The following is a 21,442-nucleotide window of genomic DNA, read 5'->3' on the forward strand; positions in this document are numbered from 1 at the left end:
ACCACATATCCGATACAATGTGCATGCTTTTATCTGCGTCTCCAGTTTATGTTCCTCCCCACCTTGTTTCTTTCAATATCTGCTTGGCTGCAACCAAATCGTGTCGACCAATTTATATGGCGACGCATTGTCCCATACGGGGCCCATCTCGACAATCAAGGCTACCTGATGAGACCCTGGGGGAGGTGAAGGGAGGGAGGGGCAAGGACAGAAGGATGGAGGGAAAGCACATACAGGAGTTGGAGGGGGAGGAAGATGCGGGTGGGAAACAGGCGCCGAAAAACAATGAGGCAAAATCAGAAGATAAACGAGGCACTATTTCAGTGGCAGGATTTATGTACTGTCAACATTACCCTCGCTATTAGGGGGAATCCAATTACTCTGCGCCTCTCCTCTCCTTTCTCTCTGGGAGGGAGGAAATAAGGGAGCAAAAGAGTGAAGTATGAAAAGAAAGTGGAAACAGAGAGAGAGAGAACAAGAACACCCCTGCATGATTTATCCAATTTTCCAACACATATTTAGATATTAAGGAGAGAGAAGGCAGAATGAACTCAAAAACTGAGTGAAAGAGACAGGAAGACGTGGAAACCACAACGGTGGAGGGTAAAGGAATAACACAGAGAGTAAAAGGATGTGACTGAAAGCTCCTGCACATGTGAGAGAGGGGGAAGAAATAATGAAAGGGAGAAAGGATGGGGAGATTTGGAAAGACAGAAGCTCCCTCCAGATTTAATTGCATGCACCTCCGCTTTTAAAAGGCTGATAAATTATACATGAAGGATGCTAAGACAATAATTATGAGCTGTTTTAGTGCAGCACAGCGGGTATGAGGACAGACAGACAACGGCGGAGGAGTGTTAGGCTTGAGTCGGCCAAGATATCCTCCACGGGAGAATCTCTGGAGAGCGTGCCGGGTCCAGGAGTGGAGGAATCACAGTGCATTATCATGATATTATGGAGGCTACACGGAGCAAGTAAGTAGTGAATAGTCTTCAAGAAGCATCAAGACACACACACACATTGAGCACACATAAAAGAGCGCACATACACAGGATTTCCTTTCAGTGCCCTCAGGTTATAGCCCCAGATTTTCGGCTTTGTTTATGTGACCTAGCCAGCAGCACACACACACCAAGGACCCTAGCATTTATAGCGCTCTATCAATACTTCCCAAAGTATCCTCTACTGAGTCTTTTCTTTACCATCATCCAAGTCTCACTCTGTCAACCCATGCCCTCTATAAGTAGATTGTTAAACAGCATTGATATATCATTTCCTCAGTCTCTTGATAATCATTATAAATCTCTATTAAATCCCCACCTTCTGGATAGATGGGGAGTGTCAGCCCACATCTGGCACTCTATGTTTGTATGTGTGTGTGTGTGTGTAGGTGTGTGGGGTTTGAAATCCATAAATGAGTGTGTGAGAAAAAAGAGAGGAAATGAGAAAAATACGAATTGACAATCTAGCAAAAACAAAGGGATGGCAGAAAATCAAACTTTGCTTCCCTACACATCGTCCGTCCACTCTCGCGCTTCAGCTGGGTGGCTGAATGAAAATGCATGCGCACACACTGTGCGCATGCGTTGCATGAACCCACACTGTGCGCATGCGTTGCATGAACCCACACTGTGCGCATGCGTTGCATGAACCCTTTATCTTGTTTTGCAGGACTTGCTCGAAAGCTGTACGGGAGTCAGCCAGTGATCGCAGCAGTGCTGTTGTGCCCTTAAGCACAGCCACTTAACCCAGGCTAACTCACTCACTCAATACGCTCAATACCCAGTCGGGCAAAAATGGAAAGCCTGCAATGGCATGCTGCTTAGCATAAAAGCTATAAAAAGAAACAGAGCTGCGCTAATGCTGTGTCCACAGTCCGTGTACTTGTCATATCTGCTATAGCTGAGGGTGGAAATCTGTGTGTGTTTGTGTGTGCATTTGAGTGTGTGTATGATCCTTAGCGGCTAGCTGGGGGCACCGCCACACTGGATGGCACCATCAGCTCTGAGGCAGAGAGCGACTTAGCTCTAACTGCTTCCCTCTGCTTGGTGTACAAACACACACTCACACGCGCACGCACACACAGATACACACTGAAACGAAAGGTCAATTTCTTGCCACACCACTGGTCTGCCCAGGAAACCATGAATTGATTGATTTGACTCAATCCTACCGCAGGCTGAGAGAGAGACGGAGAGAGTGGGAGAAATAAGACAGACGGACAGACTGACAGTGCAGATAGAGAGAGAGAGATAAGACAGAGAAAGTTGGGAGAAGAAAAATATGTTTGCCGTGTGTGTTTCATACTGTAAAATCTAAAAGAGCAACACCTCAAAATGTGAAATACGAGCCAACAATTCTGTCATTATCTATTATCATCACCGCCACACACACCCATACACACCTTGGTGTGAACCTGGAATGGTAGAAGTGTGTGAGGAAAGGTGCGATTGGATCACTCTATTCTAGTCGTGGTGTCGGAGGGGGCAGATTTTGTGTGAACAGATGGTGTTTACCTAGTAGCAGGTTGGTTGGATCACCTTACCAACCCCCTCTGCCGACCATACCATTTTAGGAACGTCAACCACATAACAAGCGCACACACAAACCCACACAGCATGTGCACACACGGACAGGCAATCACACACTGATGCAAAAAAAGAAAGGAAAAGCTTCATACACGCCACTCCTCTCATCTGAATGAGGGGTGATAACTCACCAAGCCGCTGTCGGGGAAAAGGATAGAGATAAAAGAGGGGTGACGAAATGAGAGAGAAAGAGAGCAGCTAGAGAGGATGCGGTGGAGATACAGAGAATGAGGGAGTGGAGTGGAGGAGAGGAGAATTGGGCCATTGGTGTTTTTTTCTTCTGGTCTGTAGTTATGTAGGTCACTTTTTCCTCTGACTCGGGAGTGGGGAATTTGTAAATCTGACATAATAAGGCATTTGGCCCGCAGTGACGCTTCTGAAGACGTTCTGTCTTTCCTGCTCATTTTCATTGCACCATTACACAGCTAGCTGAACGCTACTTTACCTGGTGGTCCTAGGAGTCGAAACTGAGCGAGGGAGGATGAATGGAAGGAGGATGGCTGATTAGTTTTTTTGCCGGGGGAGGGAGAAGTGAGAAAAATGAAGAACATTGAAATGGAAATAAGAGTCTCCACACAGACAAACACAAGCATGGACAGAAAGCGTTGCAAGCTACAAAAGACACAAATTCCTTGATGGCCCCTGAATTTCAGAGGAAACTGAAAACTGGTATTTCATGCTTGTTTCCTTCAGAGACTTTCCTTGCTCTTCTTCACCTCTTTCATGTAAGAGGCGGTGGCAGATCTGAGGTAGAACGACAGTCCCCTATCTCGTTAATAATTCACCTGTAGCTGTGACCACTCCAAAAGAGAGAAAAAGAAAAGATTTTTGAAATTTCAAACATCTTGTGAGGGTGTTTTGTTGATGACATTGCGTGTCCGGTCAGTCTTGAAACATTGTAAAATGTGAACAAACTACATGCAAGTGCGAACACACACACACACACACACACACACACACACACACACACACAGAAGAGCAGACTGTGCAGTGTATGAGGTCTGACAGTGATCTCCAAGGACCCGCTTGTGTTTCTAAAATAAGGCCGTGTCTGGAAAGAGGTGGATTCCCCTTGAGTGGGGCTCAGAAGAGCACTAAAAGCTAAGTGGAGATGAAAAAAAATACCCTCTAGAACTGGATGGGCGAGTGAGAGGATGGAGGAGAAGGAGAGGAGGAGGGAAAGGTCAAGGGCAGGAGAGGGATGGAAACAAAATCAAGGACGGAAAGGAAAGGAAAGTAGCAGAGAACAGATCATTCTGAATAACGTTTAAACACATACTGTAGATATATTATTTTTAACATTTTACTTTCGAAGAAAATACAATTTCATCCTTGAATCCCTAACTTATTCATGGCTATGTGTTGTGCTATCTGACAGTGATTATCTATGCATGATATTAGGGCTGGATCTGTTATCACGATAAAAAGTTTCATATCTTTCGATATCAATAATTATCACGATAAGTATCAAATCTTTATTTCTTTTGAGTTTAAAGTCTGATTTTTGCTACTGAGGGAAAGTTGAAGAAACCTTATGGTTAATTGTGGTTTAAACTCGTCTTTATGGTCAACACTTGATGCCAAACAGTGGATCACTAATCTGAGGTAGAACATTCAAAACAATTCTGATAAAATCTTTTTCAACACATATGCATGAGTAAAATTAAGTAAAAGCTTTTTGTTCAGTCCTTCTTCCTCAACAAAATAACCATCTTAATAAAAAATTAAGTCCTAATTTCTGTATGATTCAAATGAATAAAATCAAACATTTATTGAATATTTTTTGAACATTTGTTATATTGTTATTGAAAAAATTATATTGCGATAATTATTGTTATTGTTTTATTGTCCAGCCCTACATGATATACAATGATTTAATTACTAATACTGGACATAATATAAAATAGACATGTCTAGACATGTCAGAAAAGAGAATAAAATAATCAAAGCCTATAAAATAAAATTGGAAGACCTAACTTATTCATTGCTACCTTTGTTAGACAGTGATATCCATACATGATGTACGATGACAAAATTACACCGGACAGGAAAGAGGCATGCCTACATACTCTAATGTGAGTATAAGGAAAATGAATATTAACTCCCTGAAATAAAATAGCTGAAATTATTAGTCGATTGATTAAAAATTTAACAATTCTGATAATAAAATTTGACAATCAAATAAAAAGTTTACATTACTCATTTATCTACATTATTACATACATAGTGCAATTCTGTCAACACCAACTCTAGACTAAAGGGGGGCATGGACCTATGAAGAGAGACCTATTAAGCTTCAATTAATAAAAAAATGTGCCCAAAAAGATCACTGCAAACATCTTTTGAGTTTGGACTGTCGATCAGCCAGCACAAGACATTTTGCAGGCTGTGATGTTAATTTTTCACAATTCTCTGACCTTTTACTAAATGATACCTAGATTCATTGAAAAACAATCATCAGTGGATGAATAATTAAAAAATAACTGTTAGTTGCAAGACTAATTTGCCACAAATATGCATTTACACCTGTATGTACGGTACAACTAGTGCACAGAGACACTGAGTTGGTGTTTTGGTTAAGTTGTGAAGAACTTTACAACTTGGAGCAAAAGCCATGGATAAAGACATAGAACAAGGGTGTTACATTGGCAACATGACTGAGAGCTTTTTCCTCACTTCTTCACTCCACCATACGACATTGTGCCTCTCCTTCTCCTTCTATCCCCCTGTTTCTGCATGGTTCCTTCCCTCTCTTTTCACCCTGTGTGCCTCAATGTCCCTCACCCTCTTTCTCTCTCTCTCTTTGTCTGTCCATCTGTGCCTGTGTGTAGGTACATTCCTTCTCCATTAGTTGCTTTTGTTGCAGCACCAGGGGACACCTGGGGGAAGGACTGGAGAAATGAGTAAGAGAGAAGGATGACGGGAAATTATAGACATGGCTGGATGCAGCACCTTGTTGAAATACCTGCACACACCAGGCACCAGAAAATTACAGGGTTTGGGGGGGGGGCAAACACACAGCAGAACCTGGAACAAAATAACACAATAGCTTTGCAGATTGGCAGCATCGCAGCACTGTCTTTAAGTGGGATTGCTTTGTGCATCTGTAATTTTTTTATGCGTGTGTGTGTATTCATTGTTTTAAGAAAACAGGAGGCACTTGTGGGCTTGCTGCTGGAGGCTGGAAAAACAGAAACATTAAAATGAGCTGCTTTTTAACTCATCCTTGAAACAACCCCCCCCCCCCCCCCCCCCCCCCTTTGAGACGCTTCACTCGCCCATCTCTCCTGCGTGTTTTGATTTCCCACTTTATTTATTCTGCACCTTATTTATTTGTATTGTTTGTTTGGTCTCAACGATGAGTTTACAGGGCCTGAAATTGGCAAGTGGTGCTTTAAATTTGTGAGGCCTTGATGGGGTCACGCAGCTAACAAAAGAGACAGAGAGGAGCGGTGCTCAGGCAGAGAGCACTAGCTGTGTTTCAAAATATTCTTGAGGGGTGGCTTTTATCAAGAGGCTTTGGTGTCTGCATTCAGCTCCGGCGGTCAAAGTAGTTTCCTTCCGTTCGGCTACTCTAATTGAGACCGCGACAAAATGAAACAAGTCTCCTTTCTGATGCCGATGCAGCCTGGGTAATATCCTTGCTGTGTCCCCAGCGTGCTGTTTCAATCTCACCCAGTCGGTGCGAGTATGATGGAGCGAGATATGAACACATGAGCACAGGGGGAAAGAGAAAAAAAAACTGTGGCTGTAAACAACCTCAACCTGTTCTCCGAGCAGTTCCGTCGGCACGGTGAGCGGCGAAAGGCCGAGAGATAGGGATGAGACGAGCTGGAGTGTGTTTGCGGATAAGCGCTCCTCCTACTGTCTCCTCTGTCTGTCTTTTCCCTCTCTGCAATCTTTCTTTCCCTGCGAGCCAGTGTGTGTTTGAGTGGGTGAAACACTGCCACAGTCCTATAGCCTCCCGTGAGACGCTACTTCAAACAGACTGGAGAAGTACTGCCTAGGGTTCACTCGCTGGATGTGTGTGTGTGTGTGTGAGTGTGTGCGTGCATACATCAGCAGCGCATACATGTGTGAGCATTGTGTCTATACACACAGATGCTCTCTATGCCTCCATGTTCTCTCACTCTTTTATCTACTCTTATAGTTGTTTTAAAATTTGTTCCATTTCATATGCACAGACTCCAGAACAAACTGTCATCAAAGTGACGCTCCAGTACTCAAACACCGTCACTTTCTCACATGACACTCGCACAGAAACACAGACGCACTCGCAGACAGACGTAATTAAACAAATCCATGGTGACTATTAAGCGTGAAGGCCTCCCTGCTGTGAGAGACATATTAAAACCAGGATTAGCCAAAAACAATTACAAAATGCCACAGATAGTCCCTATACCCCCCCCCCCCGACAGTGCTGTAAGTGGTTGTGTGTGTGAATGCGTGTGAGATAGCCTCTGTCACCTCAAGCGGGCTTTAAACTGGGAACACGGGTTCCTTTGCTCACATTGCTTTTACAACTTATGTTTTATTTAATACTTGGCAATTGCTGGTGAGCAAAGGCAGCAGGGACCTTGAAGCAGCACTAAATAAAAACCACTTTGAACAGTGCAATGGCAGTGACTCAAGTCTCATTACATTTGAATGTGTGTCGTTACACTCAAACAGTAGTGTGTGCAGTTAACAATGTTAAGAGGTCTCTGACAAAAAGAGAAGAAAAAACTGATTTGCTGACACAAATACAGAAGTACACAAGCTGGAGGAATGATTTGCTCCCATTACTGGATCTGAAAATTCAATATTTTGTGCTTTACCTACAAAGTAAAAAAACATTATCCTCCACCATTCTGCCCTCTGTAACTCTTATTCTCTCTTTCTTTCTTCCCCTCCCTCTTTCCCCCTTTTGACAGTGTTCTCTGCATATCTGTATTCTTCTTTGGTCTTCTCCTTCTTACACCCTTCTCCACCAGGTCTTCAGACGTTGCATTGGCTTCCAGTGTGTCATGGAGAAGCAAAAAAATCTTCCATGTCTTGTCTATAAATCATTAAATGAGCCCCAAGATACATTGCTGACTTGCTTGTACAATACGAAATGACTAGAGCTCTTAGATCATCTGGAGCTGGTTTGTTTGCTGTTCCTAGAGTAAGAACAAAGATGAGTGAATCTTCATATAGTTACTACGCGCGTGAGGAACAAATTACTAAGGGATATGAGGTGTACATTTCTATCCGTGTAAACATGAATAATATCTTTTCTTTCTTATGTACATTTACCTAGAATTTTCCCAATCTCTGCTAAGAAAATATTTGTCTTCAATTTTTTAGTTTTAATTCTTTTAAAACTATTTTGGCACGTAAAATAAATAAATAAATGTGCCTTTTTCTTGTCCTCCTTTAACTCTCCCTTATTTTCTTTCCACTCTCCCTCTACAAGATCCATGCATCCACCTCTTTCTCTCCGTCCTCTCTGTCTCTCCATCTCCTCCTCGGCAGAAGAAGTAGGAAGTCTACCTGCTGGATAATCCTGCATTACATCCTTAATCCCTTCAACGTGTTCACACACACACACACACACACACACACATAAGCACACATACACACACATACCTATTCGTATGCACATACACACAATGCTAAACAATAGATGCAGCTGTTGGAGGGATTGCACACACCTGTTTGTGCAGCACATATTTTTGCAAATAGTACGTGCGCATTGTCAAGTGACAGGTGTTTACACTTTTGATTATATCTTTAATAGTGAACACATAGCGTTGAAGCCAATATGGAGTTGCAGATTTCCCTGGTGTGTCACTCACCGACTGGACAAGCCGAGCCTCTGCACATAGCGGACTGTCAACTAGACGGTCTGACATTTGTCTGTCTAAGAATCTCTTGTGGAACAACCCCCTAGAAGCATACAGAAAATGACTTAGATGTGTGTCTGTGTGCGCACGCATATGTGCGTTTTCTCCAGTGGGCGAAGGGCAAAAGGTGTGAGAAATGAGAGCGATAGAAAATAAAAACAGAGCGCGAGATAGAGACAGAGCAGCGGGCTAGAAGCAGACAGCGGGAAACTGAGGGAGTATGGAGATCTCCGAGCAGTAGTTCTCATTAAGATGTGGCTCCGGGGTCGAGTCACTTGGCATTGATTTGCTTAAAATCCAAAGCTCAGCCATCCACAAGCTTGGCGTCCTCAAGTCCCTGTCAAATCCTACAAGCGCACACAGGCTGAATCAACGACCAATCATGAGTCAAATCACTGATGGTTTCTTTATGTCTCCAAAATATCACTCAAAGACTGATCTCAGAACAACCCCATACAACCATGGTCATATTTTTTTTTATTTATGGAAATGGCGAAATATTGAATAAGATGTCAATCACATTAGAATGAAATCCGTCAAATATCTCCCATGAACCCAGACAAAAACTACTCAAACACTTAAGTGCGTGTCTGGTTTCACAAACTCTAGACTTATTCTGGTGCACTTGTGTCCGTGTGTATGTGTGCTTCAAGCTGAATAGCCTATGAATAGAGGCCATAGTCAATCAATAGCAATCTACGGCCAGCCTTCGCAATACTAATGGAACTGTGCAAGATCTGGCATTTGGCCAGTGCCATCACTGCGGCATCAGTCTGAAAGCACACGTGCGCACACACACAGACACACACACACAGAAGAAAAGGTTAGAGAGACAAGAGGTGAGAGTCACAATGTGTGTCAATATGAGACAAAGACAGAGAATGAGACAGAGTGAGGGAGAGACACAGACAGATGAATGTGCTGTTTAGGTGATCGAGAATGATCGATGGAATCATTCCACTGCCCCCTCGGCCCTGCTGCACGGCCCATCTCCTCTCATCTTCCCCTTAAGCATTGGTCATTAGGAACACACACACACACACACACACTAACACACATGCAAAGACTGAGTTTCACTTTGTCATCATCCCTAAGGCAAGGTCACAGTGCCCCAAAGCCTCAAAACACACCTTCTGTTTATTATGGCGGCTGGAGCAACTGTATGGTGAGCTACAGTCTGTCTGCATCTGTGTGTTTACATATTCAAGGCTGGGAATTAGGATGAGAGCGAGATTAAGGCTTGCTATGATCAGAAAAAGGTTATGTAACTATAGCTTATGAGCTGAGTTACAAAGTCTTATAATGAATTATTCGTGTATCACAGCTACGGCGACCTTTACAAGTCCTTTCAGAGTCGGAGTCTACAGTCCAAACTGAACATACTGTAGTATCTTAGTAAATCCCTCCTGAGCTGTAAATAGGCCTACGATGTGACTGAATACCATAATGGAAAAGAAAAAGAAAGCTGTGATGTTGCTCTATTCAATCATCTCCTTGTGGAAGTGAGCACATTACGTCAAGTTAATTGAGGGAGTGAAGGGAAAAAAACATTTTAGTCGAATGTGTCATCCACCTCACAAAATTGATGGACGGCTAATGTACCTTTTTTGGAAAAGTCATTTCAGTGTGTTCATCGAAGTAATTTGAAAGTAATAAAACTAACTCTATAATGCATTACTGTCTGCATGAAGACAGACTAGAAGTCCTTGCTGTGATTTAAAGGACACATGTAATTGATAATATATTTCCCAAAAATTATTGTGACAGCAGGGGAATGAATATATATAAGGCAACCGTTTTTCGTACGGTGCCCATTCAGATGAATTCAAGTACCTCTTAATCCACACCATGAAATTGTGTGGATGTGAATTGATTTCACACTGGATGTTATTTAACACTATTATCGTGAAACTCAATTAATAATGTTTTGTATCAATTACTGAACTAGACAGGCGTCTATATGGGACAGGCCTTTCCTACCTTTTACACTAAACTCTTCCTCAACAAAGGCTACTATGAAATGGTTTATTTTAATCTGTATGAATAGTGCTTGTATAAAAATTTGCCTTTTTCATGTCTCTTGTTTACCATACCGGAATATCTGATTTGTTTACGTTTATATTTGTATGCACGATGTAAGCAGCTTAGAAACACCTCAAGCAGGCCTGTAAAAGAGACAGTCATCTAATTGAGACTCTTCAACCACTACTTTTCGCTAACAATTTCAACCATTTATCCTTTACTTCTAGGTAACTACTTTAACGGTTTCTCCATTACTTTTACTTTCTATTCTGAACATTTGTGTATTACCTTAAGCTAACTTTTTAGCCTTCTCTGCATGCTTGCTAACTATTTATTACACCTTTTCAAACGCAACAAACCAGCTAGTTAGATAGTAATACAGCTGACTTCAATAGCATGGATATTTATTTTAAATCTTAACAAACAATCTATTTTTTCAAATTGTTACAGACTTCACTATCTTTTCATGTAGCTCCTGGCAACTGCAAAATCACTGCAAAGGCAGAGACAGAATTGCATGAGGACAGCTCCCCACTTCCAAAAATAGACGCATTTCCACTATTACTTAGCAAAAACAACTCCCCTTCTGTACTTGTGAAACAATTCTATATTTGATTTGATATTGATTTTAGTGTGAAGCAGCACAGCAAACTACCTGTCTCTTTGAAAACTGCCCTATGCAATTCGCCATTGTCCTCACCCCATCCCTTAAAATCAGTTTCACATCTGTCGCGACGTGACAGCCAAGGAGGCAGCGAGTAGCTGGCGGGGCGGAGTGACTCACAGTCTGGGCTGGATGAGTGGTAGTCTCTCCTCCTGTTTTATGTTAATAACACAGACCTAAGGAGAATGTTCAGGAGAAGAGAGGAAGAGATGCAGGAGAGAGAACAAAAGAAAGGGTGAAGAGTTCAGGAAGCTGGAGTCAGTGCTTTGGGGAGAAGGATATTAAAGATGAAGGGAGGTGCTGTGCAGGAGGAAACATGGATGGGAGGTAGTAGCAGCAGCTAGGCAGAGATAGCAGAGAAATGGGGAACATTAGATAAGATGAAGAATGGAGTGGAGAATGGTTAGTCGGGTTTCGAGTTTACAAACAACGGCGTGATGAGTCAATGAGTCACCGTTGTCGCTGCTACCCCAGAGGTATAATGAGGCTGTGTAGATGAACGATGGCACCTCCAAGACAAAAACTCCTTTCCTGCAGAAATGCTGGGATCAATTTGTCACTTCAGCATGACTGTAATTGTGACACTTTCATCTGTCACATAGTTAGCTCTGGCACGGATCGATCACTTAGAGTGTTGGCGTTGCATAGCTAACAAATGGAATAACACTGCATCCTCCACAGTCGCTCTGATTGAGGATATGATGGGTTCTTGCTTAAAAGGAAAATTAAAAGGTGAATGAAGATGATGAATAACGATGCAAAAATAGTCATCTTCTTTATTAATATGCGACGTAGTAAGTGAAAGGATTTAAATTAACTGCAATGTCAAGCTTTGTTTTCTCTTTCTTTTTCTGAATTAGCTTTTTAAATGAAAGCAGAAAAGGCCTGGAAATAAGAGGACAATGACTAGACACCGTCAGGTGTGGATGGAGGGATGGTTAGAGATATGAGAGGAGTGGGATATGTTGGGGTATAGGTGACACACATGGCAGCACCACATGCAGATGGTACACATGGATGAGCAGCCAGGGTAGTGAAGCATAAAACCAGCCAGCTCGCTGATCAGACACACACACACACACACACACACATGCTCAAAAGCATGCTGAGAACACCAGTTAGTTTGCCAGCCCTTTACTCACCCAAATCACCACTGTGAAAATTAATACCTCCAACGGTCCATACAAAAACCTGCCACACTTTTAATAACACACACACACACACACACACAGTAGAAAATCAATAAATGTATTAAATATTTACAAAGGAAAATGCAGCCATAAAATTTGTGAGGAAGCTTTTCTGAAACATTTTACTTTTAAAGTTGGTTCAATAAAAATAAAACAGTCTAAGATCGTTTTAACGTTTTACTCAGCCATGATAATCGTAACGATTTCCTTTTCCATTTCTATAAAAACAGACTTGAAAACTGAGATTGACTGCCGGCTCGCTCCTTTTCCATCAGAGTGGCACACACACACACACACACACACACACGCACACACACACACACACACACACACACACACACACACGTTCTTCCCTGATGAGAAGGGACAGACTGAACAATACAAAAACACTACCCCCCTTTTCCATGATTTCAAACATGCACGCAAAGCCATCAAACCGCACATATTAAACACAAATGCACAGGCGCTGACGGCCATGCACACAATAAAACATGGTGCGTCGGGGAGGACACAGGGGGCTGAAAGCAATCTTCCAACTGACCTTGAGTGGGGAGGACAAAACGTGTGATGGAGAGAGAGAGAGAGAGAGAGAAAAAAACCCAATGCGAGGAAAAGGAGTGAAATACATAATCTATCTCCACTGGCAGAGTGAAACAAATGCTTTCACTGTGATTGAGGACACATCGCCCTCATATATCGAAATACACACATATACATGCACATTTTGGCCTAAAGACCATCTGCTGGAAAACTGAAAGCAGAGAAAAACTAATTTTCCTAAAGCAGGAGGGGAACAGAGAGCGGAAGGGAGAAAACGAAGCAAAGGAAGAAGATGATGGAGAAAGAAGGAGAAAAGGCAGTGGGTGGAGAGAGTAGAGGAGTCAGTAAAGAGGCCAAAACAAAGAGGGAAAGGGAGCGAAGCAGGCAGAGACAGATGGACAGAGTAAAGAGAGGGAAGGGAGAAAGAGAGATGACTGCTAGTGACCGGACTTTGTAGATGACTGTCGTTGCTCACTTTCGAGTCAGCTTCACTGAGGCAAAGTCTTAATGACTCACGGCCCAATACTCTGCATAATCAAGCTGTGCATGTGTGGGTCTGTGTGGGTCTGTGTGTGTCGGCGCACGTGTGTGTGTGCGTACGAGTGCGCACTAGTCTTGTAACAGAGAACTTTATTACCATCTGTTCCCACACATGCTTATTTGTTTAGCCGTGACACGCACGTCTTCTTCAATCGCTTTGCTATTTTTTCTCTCTCCCACTCTGTGCCTCTTCCAATCACCTCTCCTTTTGTGTCCTCTTCTCCCCTCCGCCTCGCTCCCCGTGTGGAGGGGCTGTACTCCAATAAATAGTGTCCGACCAAAAAATCACGGCCTATTATCTCAGTGGCTTCCTAACTACCTCGCTCGTCGCGGTGAAATGGAATCGCGCTCCAGCCATTTTAATCAAAGCGTGTGTGTGTGTGTCAGCCTGTGTGTGTATGTGTGAGTGTGTGTGTGTGCCTCAGTACCTGCAGAGGCCATTAGGTGGAGCTGGTGCCTGACTGAGAGAGAGATAGAGAGAGAGAGAGATAGAGAGAGAGAGAGAGAGAGAGCGAGAGAGAGAGAGAGGCAGGACAGATAGCTGAATTAAGTGGAAAGGAAGGCTCGCTTTTTTCCTACCTGTTATCACCAATTTTTCTGGCAGTGTTTTTAAGGTGTCCAACAGTGTGTTGCAGGCTGGATTGCTTGTGTCCAGAAGCATCAATTATTCATGGTACAGTGAGTATCACTTGGCAGGAGTAGTAATATGTAAGAGGTAAAAAAAAATACATATATATGTATTTGTGCGCTTTTGAGCATGATGCTTTTAGAGCCAAAGAACATAAGACCTCTTTCATGCCATACATTTAAATTAGTCTAAGGAGGAAAAGCACAAGGGTAACTAATAATGTTAACAGCTTCCAGGTAAGCTATTCCAGTAAAGAAGCATGCACAGTGCCCAATCAATCCTCCATTATTATTACCAGTCCTTTTTCTGCTGTCAAAATGCTTGTCAGAAAGGGGAAATAACTGAAGGACACAGATCTTAGCCAACAGTTAAAAGCAAACGAGAGATGAGAGGACATTTTTCATTTACATTCACACATTATTCAGTGAGAGCCCTTTGGATTTTGACTTTTCGCGAAGGGGGGGGGGCTCAAGACATCTAGGCTCACTGTGAAATTTCTTCAGGCTCAGATACAGACATTTCAAAAACACACAGACGCGTCCCTCGGATTTGTGAAAAAAAAAAACACACACACACACAGACACATGCGCACCTGTGCAACCACAGATCTTGTTGGCAGTTTGGAGAAAAAGGGATGGAAGCCTGGAGGAAGGGCAGGTGTCCACAGATGGAGCTCTCTCTGTGTCCCTCTCCCTCACGCTCTCTCTCCTTCTCTGCCACAGATGGACCCAATCACACCTATTTCTCTCTCACATGCCCTATAGCTACACAGTCAGTGTGAGTGTATGCGCGCGTCTGACTTGTTTATTGTCACATGAAATGGGTGTCTTCTGAATGAGTCTCTAAATATGCATACATCTAGCGTGGTTTTAGCCTACTGCAGAGCACATGTGGTGTTTGCTGTGCGAAGCCCTGGCTACTATAATGTGGAAATACTAGATCTATCAGTCAGTTTAAGCCGAAGTGGACAAGTAAATGTGTGTGTTCAGGGAATCACGCACGTACCCTTAAACACACACCAGTGATTGAGGGTGTAGCATGAAAATGAATCTTAAGACTCAAAAGTGTCTGCTGGCTCAGGATAACATTTCCTTTCATATTTGCATGTTTGGAGACAGCTGAATACGTGTGAGGTGGCCTGCAGAGGGTCTGTCTGTCTCAGATGGTAGGGGGTAGCGTTAGCCAATAGGACCACCCGCTCTGTAAAGCAGGAAGTGAACCACCGATCTGTCATCTGTCTTCATAAACCTACCAGTCAGGACCCTCCTAATTAGTCACCATGGAAACCATGGCTAATTCCCTGGTCTGCCATGCCAATCACGTCCTGTCTGTGGCAGCAATCAGAAAGGCACATTTATCCACCGCTGGGCCGGATCCGCGTAACAGATGTGTGCGTGTGTGTTTGTTGGTGGGTGTCTTTGTGTACATGTGTGTGAGCGAGTGTGTGTATGCGTGTGGGCGGTTCAGGGAGCTTGTGTGTGAGAGCTTGTGAAAGGCCTGTATTTCTTTTGACAATGTTGCCTTTATGTTTAAAGAGAAAAAACTCCAACATATTACGCCTGTCTAACTTGTAAATTCATAATGTTTGTTCAGATAGGAGGCAGATGTGTCGGAGCTGCTGAGAGGGGTGTGTACCTTGTTGTGATTGTCTGTGGGAACTGTTTGATTAGCTTGACGAGTGCTAGCAATCCCCTCACACCCACGAAGCAATCAAACAACTATTATACGACACCCACAAAAGCACAAACACACACGTAAAAACAATATTCAGAGATATACTGCAGACACACTTAGAGTTTTCCCTGAGGTCAAACTGTTCTGTCAAGCAATACGACCACACAAAATTGAACCCCTGCACATTCACGACACATCAGATCTTTTTGATTTTTTAATTCAATCCACATCTAAATATCCAATCAATTAATCAGCATTGCATTTGAAAGCCAAATATATAGAAATAACCTTGTAAATATCGAGGAACACACACATGAATAAATTATGGATTGAAGTGGAACAGGGGCAACCCGCGTCCCGTCCTTTTTCTTGCCATCAGCTTACCTGTCAGTCACTGTAATTACCATCAACTGGAATGTGCTCACCAGAAAGCTGGCGGCTGACACACAAGGGCGCACTTACATACGCACCAACTTCAAATCAATGACCAACAAGCGCGCGCGCACAGAATCGCATATGAACAGCACACACTGGCATTTACGGATGCCAATCAGAACTTCAAGCGCACATCAAAGCCAAGTTCTATTCAGATGTATGCCGTTTGATCACCACCACCGCCTCCACGGAGTACACACATTCTCACACACGCACACACTCCATCATATAGGCATATAACCTACATTACAGCAAGGCGTTAAAAGCAAAGATGTATAGGTTGAAAGAATGAGAGATCATTCAAAAGGGTTTTCTGTTCTTGTATCCACAGCAGAAGAAACATGGTGATTGGTTATAGTCAAGTTACAGACATGCTCTATTGTTCCTGTGCACTGAAAATACAGCACAATGCCATCTGACTGCTGTGGTCACAAAGAAGTATCACAGGGTCTTACCTGTCTCATGAGAGAGGGTCTTGGATCTTCCTGTGTTGCCCGAGTGATGCATCGCTCCGTACTTGTCTCTCTCTCTGATTAACCCTCTACCCTTATCCCTTCTCCTCCACACTCCACTCCTCTCCGCTCCCTTAAGAGTCCTCTTTTTTTGATTCTCAATCTTTTGCGCCCTGCTTTCTGCCTTTTGACTAGGTCGTCGCTCCCTCGCTGTTGTTCTTCTTCACTCTTGTGTCCCTGTCTTCTCCCCTCTTCGTCAGTTTGCAGTGAGCTCTCTGGAGCACAGTCCACAAGCTGAGTGCCGGAGCACCGCGCAGGAGGAGAGAGAGAGATAGAGCAGGAGACCGAGAGACATGCACACCGCACTCACGCAGTATGGGTCGACACACTTGCACACGTGTAGCTGTTGCACTGCAGAGACGGACCCCACACACCAAAACACCACAGGGGTGGGGGGGAGATGAGCGCAATGCCCTGCACTGCTTTTCCCCTTGTTTTCCAGGAGATCGCAGGTCTTACTGTCTCCCTCCTGTTTCTAGTCCTCAGTCCTTTTTTTTGCTCAATCCGTCACAGATCAAGGCCAGCTCAGGCATAGGGGAACGGATGGATGAGGAGACACTGAGAGTGAAAAAGAGAGTGCCTTTCAGCCAGTGACAGGCAGAGCAGAAGAGAAGCAGAGATGTGGCTGCGGCTCCATCCTCCATCTGCCCACAGCTGAGACTGAGAGCAGACTCAACACACACACACGCACGCTCTCTCTCTCCCTCTCTCTCCTCCGCTCTCTCTCCCAGCAGTGCCGCACCACCGAGATAGAGGGGGAGGAAGGATGACGGCGGGAGCTAACGAATGAGCCATAGGGAGAGAGAGAAAAGGGGTAGGGGTGAGACAGTGAAAGAAGGAGAGCGTAGTGGTTGACAGAAGGACGAGGACGTGGCAACGAGGGCGGGAGAAGCAATGGAGCCCACGAGCGCTAGAGAGTGAAAGAGTGACAGAATCATGGGAATGTGACAAAGCATGCACATCAAAGGCGAAGGGGAAAAAGAGAGGAGAAAGGATAAAAATGAGATATAGGAGACACGAGGGAATGGGTGGCCAGAGGAGAAGAGGCGATGAGGCAAGGTGGCAGGAGAGGAAAAACGGAGGTTGAGGGTAAAAAGAGAAAAGACAAGGCGGTGAAGCAGAGACGCGGAGCGGGAGGGAAGGAGGGAGGGAGGGAGGAAGGGCAGAGGACACTGCGGCGATGAAGCCAGTAATATGTCAGATCTCACATCCACATAATGACCCTAAATAGGAAAAGAACAATGTCAAACAATGCAGGAGGACGGCAGCCATGGAAACAGTCTCTTTGACAAAACTCTTGCCTTGAAAACCAAACATCAACCTCACATAACATAAAATGAAGGCAAAGTCGTTTTCATTTTGAGAGAAAAAAAATAAATGAATTTGTCCTCTGACACAAAGACAGGGGTAAACTGTGGATGTCAAACACCAGACTAGCTCAATTTAGCCACTAAAACATGAAGGTGGGTTTCTTTACTTTGTCCCCTCACGGACTCCAGCCACCAGCTCAGGTGGCAGGTTACCAGGTGAGTGAAGCTGCTCATAGTGCCCAGCAGAGGGCAGACATCTTGTCACATATCAACCAACAGGCTGAGGTCATCTCTAGCTCATCAACATATTGGAAAATTAACATAATCCTACATTACTGAACACATTGATCAACATTCAGTATGCATCTGACACATCATTTAAGTCACTTATTAGACATTATGCATTTACACAGGCCTGTATCCCCAAAGCCGCTCATCATTTAGTGCACATTTACATTTAGATAATTCAACATGACTAACAAGGATGATATTTAAGCTAGATGTTGGTAAGATTGACTGAGAAAAGAAACCATACACACTCACAGGCATTGAACTGCAGCAATAAAGCTTCTGTTCAGGGGAAAGACTATAAGCTGACACAAAGCAGTTGTGTGTAGTGTTGTACAGTAGTGAAGAGGGAGGAGGAGATGAGCGGTACAGGCCAACCCCTGAGCCACCACTCCAGAGGGCCGCTGTCAGCCTAATTTTCTACCTCTCCCTGTGACATTCTCAGACGCCATCTATCATCCTCAACGAGTCACGGATGCACACTAAGGCACCAAGGCACCCCAGCGGGCACATACATGGCTGGTATGTGTGGGCACGTACGCACATGGTCACACATACGTATGCGCTGGCAGATACGCTCCCTCGGTACACACACTTTCATACACAGGTGTCGATGCTCGATTTACAGCGGGGATGGGTGGGTTGGGGATGGGTGGGGTTTGCGGCCTTCATTGTATTAAAGTTGAGTGTGCGGCCCAAGTAGAATCAGCGGGAGCTCTGGAGGAGACGTTAGATTTCAAAATGAGGTTCACGTCAATTTGTCATGATAAAAAAACCCATCTGAGACAGAAACAAATTGCTTTCTTGACAACACCTTGTAATACTCCATCATGCACACGTACACACACACACTGGCATGAGCCCCTGCACATATACACGTACATACACGCACATGTGAATGCAAAGTGATACATTTTCTCAATGCCGCAGGTTATTTATCAATGCCATTCACGTCATTATACCTGCCATACCTGTATAACCATATATATTAGGTTTCTATGTGCGCTACACAGAAGCTCCCACTTGGAATGATTCACTGGAGAGTCCATTCAGCCTGCAATCCTTGTATGAGACATTATGGAAAGGATATACAGAGAAGTAGAAGAAGAAATTTGTGTTAAAGGAACAAAAATGAGAGTATATGGAAAGGTCATACGTCTAAAGTGAGCAAGGATTGTATAACAGTATGAGAAGTAAAACCTCTGCTCATTAGGCCTATTATGCAGATTTACTAATCTCACCCCCTTTTTCTTTTCTCACTATTACACTCTTAGGTTAATGTTGGATTCTTTAAAACTCAAACTAGGCAGTTTGAATTGCAAGCTGTCAGGTTATACACTCCTAGCATGTTATTTGGTACTTTTTATTTCAAAATTTTAGTGTCTCTTCGCCTCACATTACCTTTCTTCCCTCAGTGACAGTTTTTGTTCTTTTCCCCCCTTAGCTTTGCCTATTCCCATCCACCTACCTACTCCTGTTTCTCCTCCCTCTACCTGCCTCCTGAACTGAAACACCAAGGGAGAGTGGGTGAAGGGGGGAGAGAGAGAGTGCGAAGAGAGGGAGGTGGGGGAATAGATGGAGAGAGAAGGTGTGCTATAGGGTGTCCCCATGGGTTGAACACGGTCATTTGTCATGAGGCTGAAAGCTTAAGAAAAGACTAGTTAACCTTTACAGCTGATCCCTGTGAGACGCAGGAAAAAACAGCCCAGCAAAACACCTCCAGGAGAAGGCTTACAGTATGCGCACATGCATGCACACAGACATGCATGGATGGCCCTTGCAGTAGGCTTCAGAATCAAGAATCAATAGTAGAAACCCTTCTACGAGATGCAATAACAAATAATAATAAAATTTTTCACCACTCCCCGGCTCTAACTCTGGCTCTATTCCCTCAGCAAAAAGCCTTGTTGTCTCCATGGTCCCTTTCCTTCTTCATCTGTCGCCCCATCCTTGTCATGCCCACACCCTGCCAGAGTAATTAATCACCTTGTGCTAATGAGCTATTAACTAATGACAGATTGACATGCCTCTGCCTGTGTGCGCATGTCTGAGTGTGTATCTGTGCGAGCATGTGTGAGCGGCACCAGAGCCACCCTCGGCACACTAATGTGATTAATAAGGTTAAGCTCTTATTAGTAAGGGAGCACAGAGTACACACACACACAAACACACACCTGTACACACGTGGCAAAGAATGACTAGTGTCGGCCGACTGTATGTCTGTGTATAAATAATACTAGGGCACAGAACCCCCCCACCCATCAAATGCTTTATACCTCTCACCATATATTTTCATTACCTAGAGGCTGAGTCTTCTATACACTAATCACATCTAAGGGCATGAGAGGGACGCATCGGAGAAACGCACATCACCACAACCGAGCTGCAAATGTGCTTTTAACAAAAACCTCCGAGCCCCTTTTTACCTACATTTTCACACTCATTCAGCTTTCAGACTTCCCTCTCATCTTCAAGACTGGGATCAGCACCATGGACAGCTACACAAAGGAGCCACTTTATGAAGTGTCCTTAGAACAATGTCCTTGTTTTGGTGCACAGCGTGATACTCTCCTTCTTTTGTAATAACACTCACATCCTAATAGACTGTGTACCAAACAATTACAGAGCAAAAGAGAGGCACTATGTCAAACTGTAACACAAATAAGAAAGTGTTGCTTGAGACAGGTAGATATAGTAGAAGACTGTACCTGGAGTATGTTTAATCGGATGTATTGGACTCTAAAGCCTCTGCTTTCCAATTCCAAGAGAAATGTAGTTACAGCAAGATCATTTGATACTCAAGAGAATCGTTGCACTACATAATAGAGACTCTAACCTAGCTGCATATGTGCGCATTCGTGTAACTGCAAGTGTGTAGGTGCATGTGCCAGAGCATGTGCTACACTGTATGTGTTTCTGTGTGTCTCTGACCTAACATTGTGTCTCTCTGGAGAAGTTTTGGCGCATACCGAGACTCATTTGCATTCTCGCTGCTCTCTCATTTTTTCTGTGGCTTTAGAAGTGAGCAGCTGCTTAATGGTCATAGCTCTTCAGAGACAGGACATTGGGAAGCGCAGAGGGGGTTATCCAGGGTTTCTGCACAGCCAAACACACACACACACACACAGGCGCAGGCACACACATACACGCTGAGGCACACGCCAGGTAAAGCCTGGTTCAGCTA

At 43.9% G+C, this 21,442-nt stretch overlaps 1 protein-coding gene across 2 annotated transcripts in view; it reads right to left on the reverse strand.

Moving 5' to 3' along the window:
* Nucleotides 1–17,309, reverse strand: part of tenm2 (teneurin transmembrane protein 2) — a 108,171-nt gene extending 90,862 nt beyond the window's left edge. For both annotated transcript variants that reach the window (XM_038700123.1, XM_038700124.1), the window contains exon 1: nt 16,604–17,309. In XM_038700123.1, the coding sequence (XP_038556051.1) occupies nt 16,604–16,655 (52 nt within the window). In that variant the 5' untranslated portion in view covers nt 16,656–17,309. The remainder of the gene's footprint in view (nt 1–16,603) is intronic.
* Nucleotides 17,310–21,442: the final 4,133 nt, after the last annotated feature.

The sequence above is a fragment of the Micropterus salmoides genome, unplaced genomic scaffold, assembly GCF_014851395.1.
Source record: "Micropterus salmoides isolate LMB-PRFRI ecotype aquatic unplaced genomic scaffold, ASM1485139v1 Ms_hic_scaffold_5, whole genome shotgun sequence".
In the NCBI taxonomy this organism is placed as follows: domain Eukaryota; kingdom Metazoa; phylum Chordata; class Actinopteri; order Centrarchiformes; family Centrarchidae; genus Micropterus; species Micropterus salmoides.